Source organism: Periophthalmus magnuspinnatus, chromosome 6 (assembly GCF_009829125.3).
Source record: "Periophthalmus magnuspinnatus isolate fPerMag1 chromosome 6, fPerMag1.2.pri, whole genome shotgun sequence".
Taxonomy (NCBI): Eukaryota; Metazoa; Chordata; class Actinopteri; order Gobiiformes; family Gobiidae; genus Periophthalmus; species Periophthalmus magnuspinnatus.
In genome coordinates, this window is record NC_047131.1 from 306,857 (window position 1) to 322,895 (window position 16,039).

Consider the following 16,039-nt stretch of genomic DNA (forward strand, 5'->3'; position numbering starts at 1 on the left):
TTACAGGTTAGATCTGTGGAGAGGCCACCCAACTCATAATAAGATGCCAGATTTACAATATGTTTTTAGCAAATGCAACATGAATAATTTTAACATTCCAGGTAAAGTAATAACATCATGAAGACAAGCAGAAAAGTTACAGAGTGCATCTTTAAATGTCCTATATTATGCAAAATGGACTTGTGTTTCATTCACACATGTTTGAGTGACCCTTTATTATTAATCTGTCTCATAGATACAGAAGTGGACTAAGTGAGTGTGATGTCACCCACAGCGTTCGGCTCCACTTGAATGAAGCTCATAGAGACTAGTAGTTACAGGGGCCAATTTGGAGCCCCATTCAGAGCCAATCTGGAGCAAGGCTGTTCAAGGTAATGTCCCTTCCCACCTGCACTGCTGGCTTAGCAATGCAAACCTGTTGCCAACGTTAGCAGGAGCGACCTCGAGGAAAGAAGGTGCCTAATGTTCATATCTTCATTTACAGACACAATAGTAAAATAAAAATAATAAAAAAACAGGATAATGTAGAGCAGGTTAATACAAACATTTAAAGACCAAAATAATGAGTCTGACAGCAGCAGTTACAGAGAGGAGACACAGTTTTTACATAGAAAGTGAATTGCAGCCAAAGTCAGTGGATCATGACCATGATCATTTCCTGTTTGGAACGTGGTGGCTAGCAGGTTATCTATGTCCATTTATATATACAGACTATTGTCTGTCTACATCTCCAATGCTCAGAATGCTCTGTTCCACCTTGTGATGTCATGAAGTCATGGTTTTCAAGTTAACAATTCCTTTTACCTTCAGTTCAGTAGAGATTGGCAATCCAGATCTGAAATGATCGAAATGATTCTGAAGGTGTATGAAGTTTATAAACACACTGGAACATTTTCTGTATTGCCATATGACATCACAAGGTGGATCAGAGTGTTTTCAGTTTGAGAGAAGAAGTCAGCCTAAATCTGCAGAGTTTGTTTCTTAAACATGTGTGAATGAAACAAAACACAACTCCAGGTCTGTGATGAGAAAACAACAATATAACAGAGATCAGAGAATAGACTTATATGGGCCTTTAACAGTGTAATACAAACCAAAGCAAATGATATAATAATAATAATAATAATAATAATAATAATAATAATAATAATAATAATAATAATAATAATAAACTGCAAGCAGTGACCCCTTGTGACCACAGGATACATGCCACCATGGAGTTCCTGCCTCTTGTTCCTGCTTACATCCCCCCTCCCCCCAAAATCAGTGACTGAAGTAATACTACTCCATTCATTCCAATGAGAGCATTTCAGACATTTTCATGCTTGCACGGTTGGAAATAGAGGTATGTCTTCTTTGGCTTTTTTTGTTCAGTATGATGTGGGGAGTATGTGTACCAAATTTGAATGGTCTATGACAAAGTCTTTTTTTTCATCCCAATTGACAAATAAACCCCATGTATTTCAATGAGAAATGTCACGCATTGCCATGGCAACATACTTTGCAAAAAGAGATATGTTCTCATTGGCTTTTTTGTTCAGTATGGGAATACAGATATCCATCCCAAATTTTAAATGTTTTTGACAAAGTAAAATTTTTGGATCCCATTCAAAATTTCAAGGGGGCACTGTGTAGCAATGGATTGTCTTTGTTATGCAAATTGTCTATCATTAGGTTCAGATCATCAGTGTGACCAAAATGTATATTAATGCCGGTTTACAAGACACTGTATTTTTGAGTTAAGTGCGAGTAAATACTTTAAAAAAACACAATTTTTGTTTGCGTGTTGGCCACACCCACATTTTATGACTTAGCAAAATCCAAAAGAGTAGCCTATAATCCCACATGGATCTAGTTTATTTTGATCAATTTGCAAGTTTCTCGAATGAACATCCATGGTGTAAAAAATTTAAAAGTGATAGTTAAATTAAAAAAAAATTCAGGCCTGACATTTCTCATTGAAATACATTGGTTTTGATCAAATAGGATAAAAAATAATTACTGTGTCATAGAGCATTGAAATTTGGTACACATATTCCTCTCATCATACTGAAAAAAAAAGCCAATGAAGACATACCTCTATTTCCAACCGTGAAGGCGTGACATTGTCATAAATGGTCCCATTGGAATGAAGGGTGTAGTATTACTCAGTCGCTGATTTTGGGGGGAAGGGGCGATGTAAGCGGGAACGAAAGGCAGGATCTTCACTGTGGCCTGTACCCCGCGGTCGCAAGGGGTGGCGAGGGCCTTTATCACTGCTTGCAGTTTTAATTATTATTATTATTGTTGCCGGATTTAAGTCATTTTTGATCCCCTGAATGTTAACAAAAAGTCAATTTTATTGGACCCAAAATTCAAGGTTGGTGAAAAATGTATTATTTTGATGTTCAAAAAAATTTACGTATCAAAATGACTCAATAGCGCCACGACAAAAATCAAAATTCATTATGGCAATGAGAGACCTTTTTCATCGGAGACAAATTAAATTTGGTACAAAGATAGAACATGTCAAGACAAGTAAAAAATTATGTTATGACCCCACCCTAAACCCTACAAGAAGTCAGCCTTTGTGAGCGGAACCCCATTTTTTCAAAATTTTACCTCTATCATTTGAATTTTTTTGCACCTCAGATTTTCCTGTAAGAAACCTGAAAATTGGTCCAAATGAACTAGATCCATGTGGGAATATAAGCTACTCTCCTGGATTTTTTTAAGTTATAAAATGTGGGTGTGGCCAGAAAAATATGTTTTTTTAAGTTTTAAATGACCCGTAGCTCAAACATGCAGTGTCCTGTTTCCATTAATATACGTTTTGTTCAAAAATTACTTTGTCAAAATCATTCGAAATTCGGCACGGACATCTGCCTTGACAAACTGAACAAAAAAGCCAATGAGAACATACCTCTATTTGCAACCATGTTACCGTGGTAACATAATAAATGTGTCATTGAAATACATGGGGTTCAGAGTACTGGACTTTGTTGTAGACTAAATAGATGCTCTGCACTAATGAAACTATACGTACTTGATACGTAAATTTTTTTGAACATCAAAATAATACATTTTTCACCAACCTTGAATTTTGGGTCCAATAAAATTGACTTTTTGTTAACATTCAGGGGATCAAAAATGACTTAAATCCGGCAACAATAATAATAATAATTAAAACTGCAAGCAGTGATAAAGGCCCTCGCCACCCCTTGCGACCGCGGGGTACAGGCCACAGTGAAGATCCTGCCTTTCGTTCCCGCTTACATCGCCCCTCCCCCCAAAATCAGCGACTGAGTAATACTACACCCTTCATTCCAATGGGACCATTTATGACAATGTCACGCCTTCACGGTTGGAAATAGAGGTATGTCTTCATTGGCTTTTTTTTTCAGTATAATGAGAGGAATATGTGTACCAAATTTCAATGCTCTATGACACAATAATTATTTTTTATCCTATTTGATCAAAACCCATGTATTTCAATGAGAAATGTCAGACGTTGCCATGGCAACACCTTTAAAAATAGTGGTATGGTGTCTTTGACTTTTTTGTTCAGTATTGGGATAGGGATGTCCATGCCAAATTTCAAATTTTGGGACAAAGTAATTTTTTTTGCATACCATTTAAAATTTCAAGGGGGCGCTGTGGAGCAATGTAATATTTGACATAAATTGCATATCTATGCACTCAAAATAAGATTTTAAACAAAACATATATTAATGCCGGAAAATAGGAAACTGCATGTTTGAGTTACGGGCCATTTAAAACTTTAAAAAACAATTTTTTTCTTTGCAGGCTGGCCACACCCACATTTTATAACTTAGAAAATTCCAAAAGAGTTCCCTATAATTCCACATGGGTCTAGTAAATTGTGACCATTTTGCAAGTTTCTTAAATGAAAATCCACGGCATAAAAAATCCAAATGTTAGAGTTAAAATTTTGAAAAAATGGGGTTCCGCCCACAATGGACGACTTCCTGTAGGGTTTAGGGTGGGGTCATAATATAATTTTTTACTTGTCTTGACATGTTCTATGTTTGTACCAAATTTCATTTGTCTACAATGAAAAATGTCTCTCATTGCCGTAATGTATTTTGATTTTTGAGGTGGTGCTATTGAGTCATTTTAACAACAACATTAATTTTTTTGCACATGAAAATACAACATTTTTTGGCAATCTTGAATTTTAGGCCATAGTTTGATGAGTGTAGAGCATCTATTTAGTCTACAACAAAGTCCAGTACTCTGAACCCCATTCATTTCAATGACACATTTACTTTACATTTACTTTACATTTGACTTTTTTGATCAACATGAGAAGAAGGATATATGTACCAAATTTCAATTGTCTATGAGAAACTTTGTAAAATAAAATGAATTGGAGTTGTTAGGGGGCGCTACCAAGTAATTTTTCAATATTTTTCAGTAGCAATTTCAAAAAACTAAATTTTTCGCCAATCTTGAATTTTGGATCCAATAAAATTGAGTTTTCGTTGACGTTCAGGGGGTCAAAAATGACTTTAATCCGGCACGTATAATAATAATAATAATGGAATTTTTTTCACAAGTCCACGACAAATCAATTGTTTTAAGAGGGCGCTAGAGAGTCATTTTGTGAGAGAGTGTCTTTATTTGCATATCATTGCGTTCAGCTCACAAATGTGCATAAACGATGTATTAGCATTTTCCCAACAAAAAATGTGTGAAAGAGAATTTTTTTTTTTAAATATTCATAAATTTGCGATTTTGTTGAAAATTCACCCTGACCACACCCAAAGTCATAATCAAAATGTAATTAATAATCTTTAATCACACATGGGTTTAATGGGATTTGGCCAAATTTGAAGTGTTTTTGATGAAAACTTTGCGAGGAGATGTCATGAACGCGAAGGCGTGCACTTTTGTCGTTCCCGGGTTTGATCCAATATGGCCAACTTCCTGTACATTTTAGGGTGGGGCCATAATATCATTTTTGTCATGTCCTGACACGTTCTATTTTTTGATGTGAGTTTCAGATTTTTACGTTGACTTTTTTCCGAGTCGGGCTCCCATTGGCCCCATGAAAATCAAAGTTTGAGGTGGCGCTATCGAGTCGTCTTTCGTTATTTTTTCTCGGGGTCTTTTGTGACAATTAGAGCTCGTCGAGTTCTAATTTTTGACACCACTCACTGCCATGTCGGGGCGTGTTTACTACTTGATTTTTGCCATTTTCCGTGCTCCGGACGCGGTTTTAATGAGTCCCTCGCCGGGACGGAGTCCCAGGCTCGGGCCTAATAATGGAAATTTTTTTTCCACCCATTATTTTTCTCCTAAACCATAACATCTACAGTCATGTGACTTTCTCACATTGTGCCCCATCACAAATAAGGCCCCTGTGAATTTTTTCACACGTCCACAACAAATCAATTGTCTTTTATGAATTTTTGAAAATGAAATTTGAAGAGGGCGCTAGAGAGCCATTTTGTGAGAGAGTGCCTTGATTTGCATATCATTGTGTTCAGCTCACAAATGTGCATAAACGCTGTATTAGCGTTTTCCCAACAAAAAATGTGTGAAAGAGAAATATTTTATTGAAATTTTCCAAAAATTGTGATTTTGTTGAAAATTCACCCTGACCACACCCAAAGTCATAATCAAAATGTAATTGATAATCTTTAATCACACATGGGTTTAGTGGGATTTGGCCAAATTTGACGTGTTTCTGATGAAAACCGTGCGAGAAAATGTCCTGAATGCGAGGGTGTGCACTTTTGTCGTTCACGGGTTTGATCCAATATGGCCGACTTCCTGTACATTTTAGGGCGGGGCCATAATATCATTTTTGTCATGTCCTGACATGTTCTATTTTTTGATGGGAGTTTCAGATTTTTATGTTGACTTTTTTCCGAGTCGGGCTCCCATTGGCCCCATGAAAATCAAAGTTTGAGGTGGCGCTACCAAGTCGTCTTTCGTTATTTTTTCTCAGGGTCTTTTGTTCCAATTAGAGCTTGTCGAGTTCTAATTTTTGACACCACTCACTGCCATGTCGGGGCGTGTTTACTACTTGATTTTTGCCATTTTCCGGGTTTCGGACGCGGTTTTAATGAGTCCCTCGCCGGGACGGAGTCCCAGGCTCGGGCCTAATAAATAAAACTGCAATCAGTGATAAAGTCCCTCGCCACCCCTTGCGACCGCGGACAAAATGCTCCCATGAAGATCCTGCGTTTCGTTCCTGTTTACATCACCCTTCCCCCCAAAATCAGCGTCTCAGTAATACTACTCCATTCATTCCAATGAGAGCATTTGAGACATTTTCACGCCTGCATGGTTGGAAATAGAGGTATGTCTTCATTGGCTTTTTTGTTCAGTATGATGTGGGGAGTATGTGTACCAAATTTCAATGGTCTATGACAAAGTAATTATTTTTCATCCAAGTTAACCAAAACCCATTTATTTCAATGAGAAATGTCAGATGTTCCCATGGCAACACCTTTGCAAATAGAGGTGTATTCTCTTTGGCTTTTTTTGTTTGTGTGGCAATAGGAATGTCCATGCCAAATTTCAAATGTTTGTGACAAAGTTATTTTTTTTGAGTACCATTCAAAAGTTTAAGGGGGTGCTGTGGAGCAATTTAATGTTTGACATGTGTAAATTGCATATGATTTCATTCAGATCAACAGTTTTAACAAAATGTATATTAATGCCGGGAAATTGGACACTGCATGTTTGAGTTACGTGCCATTTAAAACTTCAAAAAACGTCTTTTTTCTTTGCAGGCTTGCCACACCCACATTTTATGAGATTAGAAAAATCAAACAGAATAGCCGATAATCCCACATGGGTCTAGTTCATTTAGAGCAATTTGCAAGTTTCTTGAATGAAAATCCATGGCGCAAAAAATTCAAATGTGAGAGTAAAAATTTTGAAAAAATGGGGTTCCGCCCACAATGACCGACTTCCTGTAGGGTTTAGGGGGGGTCATAACATATTTTTTTACTTGTGTTGATGTTTTCTATGTTTGTACCAAATGTCATTTGTCTAAAAAAGATCTCTCATTGCCGTAATGTATTTTGAACTTTGAGGTGGCACTTGAATTTTGGGTCCAATAAAATAGATTTTTTGTTTTGGGGTCAAAAATGGCCTCAAAGCGGTAAGTATAATAATAATAATAATGGAATTTTTTTTCCCCACCCATTATTTTTCTCCTAAACCATAACAGCTACAGTCATGTGACTTTCTCACATTGTGCCCCATCACAAGTAAGCCTGTGATTTTTTTCACAAGTCCAAGACAAATCGATTGTCTCCTATGAATTTTTGAAAATGAAATTTGAAGAGGGCACTAGAGAGCCCTTTTGTGAGAGAGTGCCTTGATTTGCATATCACTGTGTTCAAGTCACAAATGTGCATAAATGCTGCGTTAGCTTTTTCCCAACAAAAAATGTGCGGAAGAGAAATATTTTTCGGAAATATTCCAAAATTTGCGATTTTGTTGAAAATTCACCATGACAACACCCAAAGTAATATTCACAATGTAATTGATAATCTTTATTTACACATGGGCTTAGTGGGATTTGGCCAAATTTGATGTGTTTGTGATGAAAACTGTGCGAGGAGATGTCCTAAATGTGAGGGTGTGCGGTTTTGTCATTCCCAGGTTTGATCCAATATGGCCAACTTTCTGTGCGTTTAGGTTGGGGTCATAATATCATTTTTGTCATGTCCTGACATGTTCTATTGTTTGACGTGAGTGTCAGATTTTTAGGTTGACTTTTTTCCGGGTCGGGCTCCCATTGGCCCAGTGAAAATCAAAGTTTGAGGGGGCGCTACCAAGTTGTCTTTCGTTATTTTTTTTTCCGTGGTCTTCCATGACAATTAGAGCTGAGTTCTAATTTTTGATACCACTCATTGTCATGTCGGGGCGTGTTGACTACTTGATTTTTGCTATTTTCTGGGCTCCGGACACGGTTTTAATTAGTCCCTCGCCGGGATGTTGTCCCAGGCTTGGGCCTAATAATAATAATATGGTGACTCCAGTGACCTGTACTTCCACATATACTCTACCTGTGTAGAACCATAGAACGCATGAGCATGGCCAGGTTCACCAGAGCAGACAGCGTGAGAGCCGAAATGTAGCACACTGCAACAGAGCCTCAGTCAGATCCTCTATGATCTTCTCTATTTAAAACCACAGACTCACCTTCAACACACCACATGTAGAAGATGACCAGCCGCATCACCTCGTGTTTGTCTTGAGCCAGTTCGATTTTGAAACCAGATAAAACTTTGGCAATATCTAGATCCACTCCCATACGAGCGATCTGCAGCGTCGGGACCACAGAGAGAATCAGGAGCAGACACATCTCCAACAGAAAAACACAGGATTAGACTGGACAAGCTTAAAGTGCACCACTGAACTTTTCTAGTTTTTAAAATTTTATTTATACCAATTTACAGAGACACAAAGGCACATAGATTAACACAGACATCAACAACATAAGTGGATGGGGTGGGGTTAAATGCATACATATGCATGTGTGATATGCACATGCATATGTATGTGCATATCACATGTGCAAATGTGTGTGTTCGCATATACATGTATATTCAGATACACAATGTATCTCCTTGTGCTTCAGACAGATCAGTGCCTCCAGCAAGCTTCCACCCTCAGGGAATGTTGATGACATCAACTGCAAAGTATCAATATATAAGTAAATACCTGGGACATACCTGGTACAGAGTTATAAAGGCCACAACGCAGGAGATGGCCAATTTCAAAGGGAAACGGAATGCTGTTAGACAAGATTGATGTTATTTCAGTTTAAATGTTTTTCGTGATTTGACTGTAGCTTCAGCATCGGACTCACCGTCCTCTGGAGTGTAAATGTATGACCTCACTGCGTCTACAAGCCTCTGGGACAGTCTCGGGGAGTCACCGGATGTGCTGATATGAAAGAAATATGTATAAAAAAAAATAAACATTATTTTTCAATTTTATATTATTCACCTAAACAAAAATCCAGTTTCAGGACTAGTTGTAGCATCAATCTATATCTGGGAATGTTTAAGTGTAAATCCAGAGCCAAAGTGGAGGAAGGATGCACCTGATTTTATTGGGCCTTTTCTTCTTCAACAGGTCCTTGACGTAGTCCTTATAGTAGCTGCTGTTCAGGTCCTGATTGAGCAGGGGGGGGAAATGAACTGAGTTACAGGAAACTGTACTTGTCTCAGGCTCTAAGTCTCTACTGTCTCTACAGTCTGTACAGACTCTACAGCCTCTGGAGTCTCTACAGTCTCTATAGACTCAACAATGTCTACAGGCTTTACAGTCTCTACAGTCTCTACAGTCTCTACAGACTCTACAGTCTCTGCAGTCTCAACAGATTCTACAGTCTCCATAGTCACTACAGACTCAACAGTCTCTACAGATTCTACAGTCTCTGCAGGCTCTAATGCTCTATAGTCTCTACAGTCTCTACAGACTCTACAGTTACTACAGTCTCTACAGAATCTACAGTCTCTGCAGTCTCTGCAGTCTCTACAGCCATTATAGACTTTAAAATCTCTACAGCCTTTACCATCTCTAGAGGCTCTATAGTCTATAAAGTCTCTAGAGTCTCCACAATCTCTACAGTGTCTACAGTCTCTACAGTCTCTACAGACTCTACAGTCTCTACAGGTACCTAAAACTCTACAATCTCTACAGTCTCTACAGAATCTACAGTCTCTACAGTGTCTACACACTCTAAGTCTCTACATTCTCTACAGTTTCTAATCTCTACAGTGTCTACATACTCTACAGGCTCTAAGTGTCTATGTTCTCTACAGTCTGTATAGTCACTACAGTCTCTACAGACTCTACAGTCTCCACAGTTTCTACAAACTCTACAGTTTCTGCAGGCTCTAAGTCTCTGTAGAGCCTTAGAGCTTGTAGAGACTGCAGTTTCTACAGTCTCCACAGTCTCTACAGACTCTACAGTCTCTGCAGTATCTGAAGACTCTAGAGCAGGGGTGTCAAACACATTTTCACAGAGGGCCACATGAGCAAAATGGCTGCCCTCAAAGGGCCAGATGTAAAATACATGTATCTACTTTTTAAACTTGTTAATTCACCGTTTCTGTATTTATTACTTATTAATGTTTCAAATATTGCATATTAATTTGCATAGATGTAAAAATATGGCTGTGTAATGACATATCTCTTAATAAAATTACATTTTAAGACCATCATACCTTTTAATTTACCATGTTGAGGGCCACATAAAATGATGTCGAGGGCCACATTTGGCCCCCGGACCTTGAGTTTGACACATGTGCTCTAGAGGCTCTAAATCTCTACAGTCTATACAATCTCCACAGTCACTAGACTCTACAGTCTATACAAGCTTTCAGTCTCTACAGTCTTTACAACCTCCAAGTCTCTACAGTCTCTAAAGTCTATACAGTTTTTACAGGCTCTTCGAATCACTACAGTCTCTACAGTCTCTACAGTTATTGCATTCTCTACAGTCTCTTAGGGCTCAAAGTCTGTACAATCTCTCCTGGCTTTAAGTCTCTACAGTCTCTACAGTCTCTACAGTCACTACAGTTTATACAGACTCTACAGTCTCTACAAGTTCTACAGACTCTACAGTCTCAACAGAGAGTTTCTACAGACTCTACAGTCTCTACAGTAACTACAGTCACTACAGTTTCAGCACTTTTTACAGTCTCTACAGACTTGACAATCTCTACAGTCTTTACAATGTCTACAGTCTCTACACTCTCCACAGTTACTATATAATCTACAGACTCTACAGTTTTTACAGGCTGTAAGACTTTACAGTCTCTACAGTCTCTAGACTCTCTACAGTCACTACAGTCTCTACAGTCTCTACAGTCTCTACAGGCTCTACAGGTTCTAAGTCTTTACAGTGTCTACGGGCTCTAAGTTTCTACAGTCTTCAGTTTCTACTGTCTCTACAGTCACTACAGTCTCTACAGTCTCTAGAAGTTCTACAGAATGTACAGTCTGTACAGACTCTAAAGTCACTATAGTCTCTACTGTCTACACACTCTACAGTTTCTACAGTGAATATAGTTTCTATAGACTCTACAGTCTATACGGTCTCTAAGTCTCTACAGTCACTACAGTTTCTATAGACTCTACAGTCTGTACAGACTCTACAGTCTGTACAGACTCTACAGTCTGTAGAGGCTCTACGTCTCTACAGTCTCTACAGTCAATAGAGTCTCTACAGTCTCTACAGTTATTGCAGTCTCTACAGTCTCTACAGGCTGTACAGTCTCTACAGTCTATACAGTTATTGCAGTCTTTACAGTCTCTACAGTCCCTACAGGCTCTAAGTCTCTACAATCTCTCCTACAATCTCTCCTGGCTCTCAGTGTCTACAGTCTACACAGGCTCTACAGTCACTACAGTCTCTACAGACTCTGCACTCTCTACACACTCTACAGTCTCTACAGGTTCTACAGACTGTACAGTCTTAACAGAGAGTTTCTACAGTCCCTACAGTCACTACAGTGTCTACAGCCTCAGCAGTTTCTACAGTCTCTACAGACTCGATAATCTCTACACTCTCCACAGTTACTATATACTCTATAGACTCTTCAGACTCTACAGTCTTTATAGGCTGTAAGTCTCTTCATTCTCTACAGTCTCTAGACTCTCTACAGTCACTGCAGTCTCTACAGTCTCTACAGGTTCTAAGTCATTACAGTGTCTACAGGCTCTAAGTCTCTACAGTCTACAGTTTCTACTGTTTCTACAGTCACTACAGACTGTACAGTCTCTATTGGTTCTACAGACTGTACAGCCTCAATAGATTCTACAGTAACTATAGTCTCTACAGTCTCTACAGACTCTACAGTTACTACAGTCTCTACAGAATCTACAGTCTCTGCAGTCTCTACAGCCATTACAGACTTTAAAATCTCTACAGTCTTTACCATCTCTAGAGGCTCTACAGTCTATAAACTCTCTACAGTCTTCACAATCTCTACTGTGTTTACAGTCTCTACAGGCATCTAAAACTCTATAGTCTCTACAGTCTCTACAGACTCTACAGTCTCTACAGTGTCTACATTCTCTACAGTCTGTATAGTCACTACAGTCTCTACAGACTCTACAGTCTCCACAGTTTCTACAAACTCTACAGTCTCTGCAGGCTACAAGTCTCTACAGTCTCTACAAGCTCTAAGGCTCTACAGTCTCTACAGACTCTGCAGTATCTAAAGACTCCAGAGTTTATGTAGGCTCTAAGTCTCTAAAGTCTATACTACCTCCACAGTCACTAGAGTCTACAGTCTATACAGGCTTTCAGTCTCTACAATCTCTACAACCTCTAAGTCTCTACAGTCTCTAAAGTCTATACAGTTTTTACAGGCTCTAGTATCACTACAGTCTCTACAGTCTCTACAGTTATTGCATTCTCTACAGTCTCTTAGGGCTCAAAGTCTCTACAATCTCTCCTGGCTCTAAGTCTCCACAGTCTCTACAGTCACTACAGTTTTTTTACAGACTGTACAGTCTCTACAGGTTCTACAGACTGTACAGTCTCAACAGAGAGTTTCTACAGACTCTACAGTCTCTACCGTCACTACAGTCACCACAGTTTCAGCACTTTCTACAGTCTCTACAGACTCGACAATCTCTACAGTCTTTACAGTGTCTACAGTCTCTACACTCTCCACAGTTGCTATATAATTTACAAACTACAGTTTTTACAGGCTGTAAGTCTCTACAATCTCTACAGTCTCTAGACTCTCTACAGTCACTACAGTCTCTAAGTCTCTACAGTCTCTACAGGTTCTACAGACTGTACAGACTCTACAGTCACTATAGTCTCTAGAGTCTTCACACTACAGTTTCTACAGTCAATATAGTTTCTATAGACTCTACAGTCTATAGGGCTCTAAGTCTCTACAGTCTCTACAGTCTCTACAGACTGTACAGTCTGTACAGACTCTACAGTCACTACAGTACCTACAGTCTGTAGAGGCTCTACGTCTCTACAGTCTCTACAGTCAATACAGTCTCTACAGGCTGTACAGTCTCTACAGTCTCTACAGTTATTGCAGTCTCTACAGTCTCTACAGTCTCTACCGGCTCTAAGTCTTTACAATCTCTCCTACAATCTCTCCTGGCTCTCAGTGTCTACAGTCTACACAGGCTCTACAGTCACTACAGTCTCTACAGTCACTACAGTCTCTACAGCCTCAGCAGTTTGCACAGTCTCTACAGACTCGATAATCTCTAGAGTCTTTACAGTCTCTACAACCTCTACACTCTCCACAGTTACTATACACTCTATAGATTCTTCAGACTCTACAGTCTTTATAGGCTGTAAGTCTCTACAGTCTCTACAGTCTCTAGACTCTCTTCAGTCTCTACAGGTTCTAAGTTTTTACAGTGTCTACAGGCTCTAAGTCTCTACAGTCTACAGTTTCTACTGTCTCTACAGTCACTACAGACTGTACAGTCTCAATAGATTCTACAGTAGCTATAGTCTCTACAGTCTCTACAGACTGTACAGTCTCTGCAGGCTCTAAGTCTCTACAGCAGAGGTGCCCAAACTTTTTTTATCGAGGGCCACATCTCAAAACATATTTGAAGCGGAGGGCCACAGACCAGTGATCAATGCAGCACGGTGCTTTAAACGCAGCTTTGACGGAGCCACTGTATATTAATAGGGCTTGAAACACATTCATTTTAGGTCTCTATCACAATGCAATGTGATGTTTGAGGTTATAGTGGTAGAAATAGTTTAATTTGCTGTTAAAAGTACTGCTTATGATCAATTGGGCCAGTTCAGCAGGAGGCTTGAGGGCTGATAAAAATTGGTCTGAGGGCCGCATTTGGCCCCCGGGCCTTAGTTTGGACACCTCTGCTCTACAGTCTACACTCTGTACAGTCTCTACACTCACTACAGTCTCTATAGACTCTACGGTTCTAGACAGTACAATTTCTACAGACTCTACAGTCTCCACAGTCTTTACACACTCTACAGTCACTATAGTCTCTACAGCAGACATGTCCAAAGTCCGGCCCGGGGGCCAAATGCGGCCCTTGGTCAAACTTCATCTGGCCCGCAGCCTCTGTCATAAAATCAATAACTTCTGGCCCGAACAAATACTTACTACCGAGAGTCCCTAAAATTGGGGTGCTGTTCCTAATTTACCCACTAGAGGGCAGGAGCACTCTACGCGACATCACCCCGTGTGACCTTTTACCCCCAATTTTCTAAAATGGCGACAATAAACAAAAAAAGGAAAGTTGACTGCGAGGGTCGACGCTTCAAAGATGGGTGGAAATTGGACTATTTCTTCACAGAAATACGTAACAACTGTGTCTGTCTCATTTGCAAAGAGACAGTGGCTGTTTTTAAAGAGTTCAACGTCAAGCGTCATTACCAAACGAGACACGCTGACATGTACGACAATGTGACAGGGGAGGAACGCAGCAAGAAATTGACGCAACTTGAAGCTAGTTTAATCTCACAGCAGCAGTATTTTGCAAGAGCCCGAGAGTCAAATGAGAATGCCACAAAGGCTAGTTACGAGGTAGCAGCACTGATCGCAAAGCATTACAAACCTTTCACCGAGGGTGAATTTATCAAAGGCTGCGTCATGACTATGGTGAAGAAAATATGTCCTGAGAAGCAGCAAGAGTTTGCTAAAGTCTGCCTGGCACGTAACACCGTGGCACGCAGGATTGAAGAAGTGTCGTCAGACATCAAAAGACAATTGGGAGTTAGAGGAAAGGAGTTTGAATTTTTTTCGCTGGCTTGCGACGAAAGCACAGACGCCTCGGACACTGCTCAATTGCTTATTTTTTTGAGGGGAGTGGATCATGAAATGAACATTACTGAAGAACTACTTGACCTCCAGAGCCTGAAAACCCAAACGAGAGGAACAGACTTATTCTCTTCTGTTTGCGCTGCCGTGGATGACATGAAACTCCCGTGGAATAAAATTTCTGGGATTATTACGGATGGCGCACCATCCATGAGTGGCGAACGAAGTGGATTAGCGACACTAATATGTAACAAAGTAAGTGAAGAAGGGGGTAGAGCCGTAAAAATCCACTGCATCATTCATCAGCAAGTTCTGTGTGCCAAACATCTCCAATACGAACATGTTATGAAACCGGTGATAAAGGCTATTAACTATATCCGCTCCAGAGCGCTATGCCACCGTCAGTTTCAACAGTTTCTAAGTGAGATTCATGCAGAATATGGAGATGTTGTCTATTTCACTGACGTGCGATGGCTCAGTCGGGGTTCTGCACTGTCGCGCTTCTACTCTCTTAGGCAGCAAATCGGTGAGTTTTTGGCTGAAAAGGGACAACCTATGCAAGAACTAAGTGACCCCATGTGGCTAGCTGATTTGGGTTTTCTAGTTGATATTACAAAGCACCTTAATGTCCTCAACACCAATCTCCAGGGACCAGACGCAGTCATAAGCCAACTATATTCACAAATCAAAGCCTTTGGAACCAAGCTCAGACTGTTTGAAAGACACCTGTCGCAGACCCAGCCCAATACTGCAAATTTTTCAGCGCTGCAAGAAATCATGGCCAGATTCCCAGAGAGCAATGTCAGTGCGCAAACGAGGAGGTACGCATCAGATATTTTATCTTTGGCTGAAGAGTTCACACGACGCTTTCGGGATTTTGCAGCTATTGAGAAGGACATCGCTTTTTTTCCCTCACCTTTCTCTGTGGACACAGATGATGTTCCAGACCATTTACAGCTGGAGCTCATTGAGCTGCAGTGTGACGCCGAGAGCCGCAGTCGGCACCAGCAACTTTCTCTCGCCAGCTTTTACCGACAGCTGGATAAAGGCAGGTTTAGAGAGATTCGAGAGTTTGCTAAGAAAATGCTGAGCTTGTTTGGGTCGACGTATTTGTGTGAGAAGACATTCTCGGTTATGAACTTAAATAAGAACCGTTTGAGGACACGGCTCACAGACTCTCACCTACGAGACATCTTGCGCATCAATACCACTACCTTTGAGCCAGACCTGGCCTTTGTGCTGCAGTCCAGATCTCAGTATCACCCGTCACA

The 16,039-nt window shown here is 39.9% G+C and overlaps 1 protein-coding gene across 1 annotated transcript in view; it reads right to left on the reverse strand.

The window, feature by feature from the left end:
* stra6 (signaling receptor and transporter of retinol STRA6) overlaps positions 1 to 16,039 on the reverse strand; it is a 49,633-nt gene that overhangs the window by 6,276 nt on the left and 27,318 nt on the right. Inside the window, exons 9-13 of the mRNA XM_033968782.2 lie at positions 9,077 to 9,147; positions 8,840 to 8,916; positions 8,703 to 8,764; positions 8,170 to 8,332; positions 8,034 to 8,109 (exon numbers count right to left, since the gene is read on the reverse strand). Of these exons, the coding sequence (XP_033824673.1) occupies positions 8,034 to 8,109; positions 8,170 to 8,332; positions 8,703 to 8,764; positions 8,840 to 8,916; positions 9,077 to 9,147 (449 nt within the window). The remainder of the gene's footprint in view (positions 1 to 8,033; positions 8,110 to 8,169; positions 8,333 to 8,702; positions 8,765 to 8,839; positions 8,917 to 9,076; positions 9,148 to 16,039) is intronic.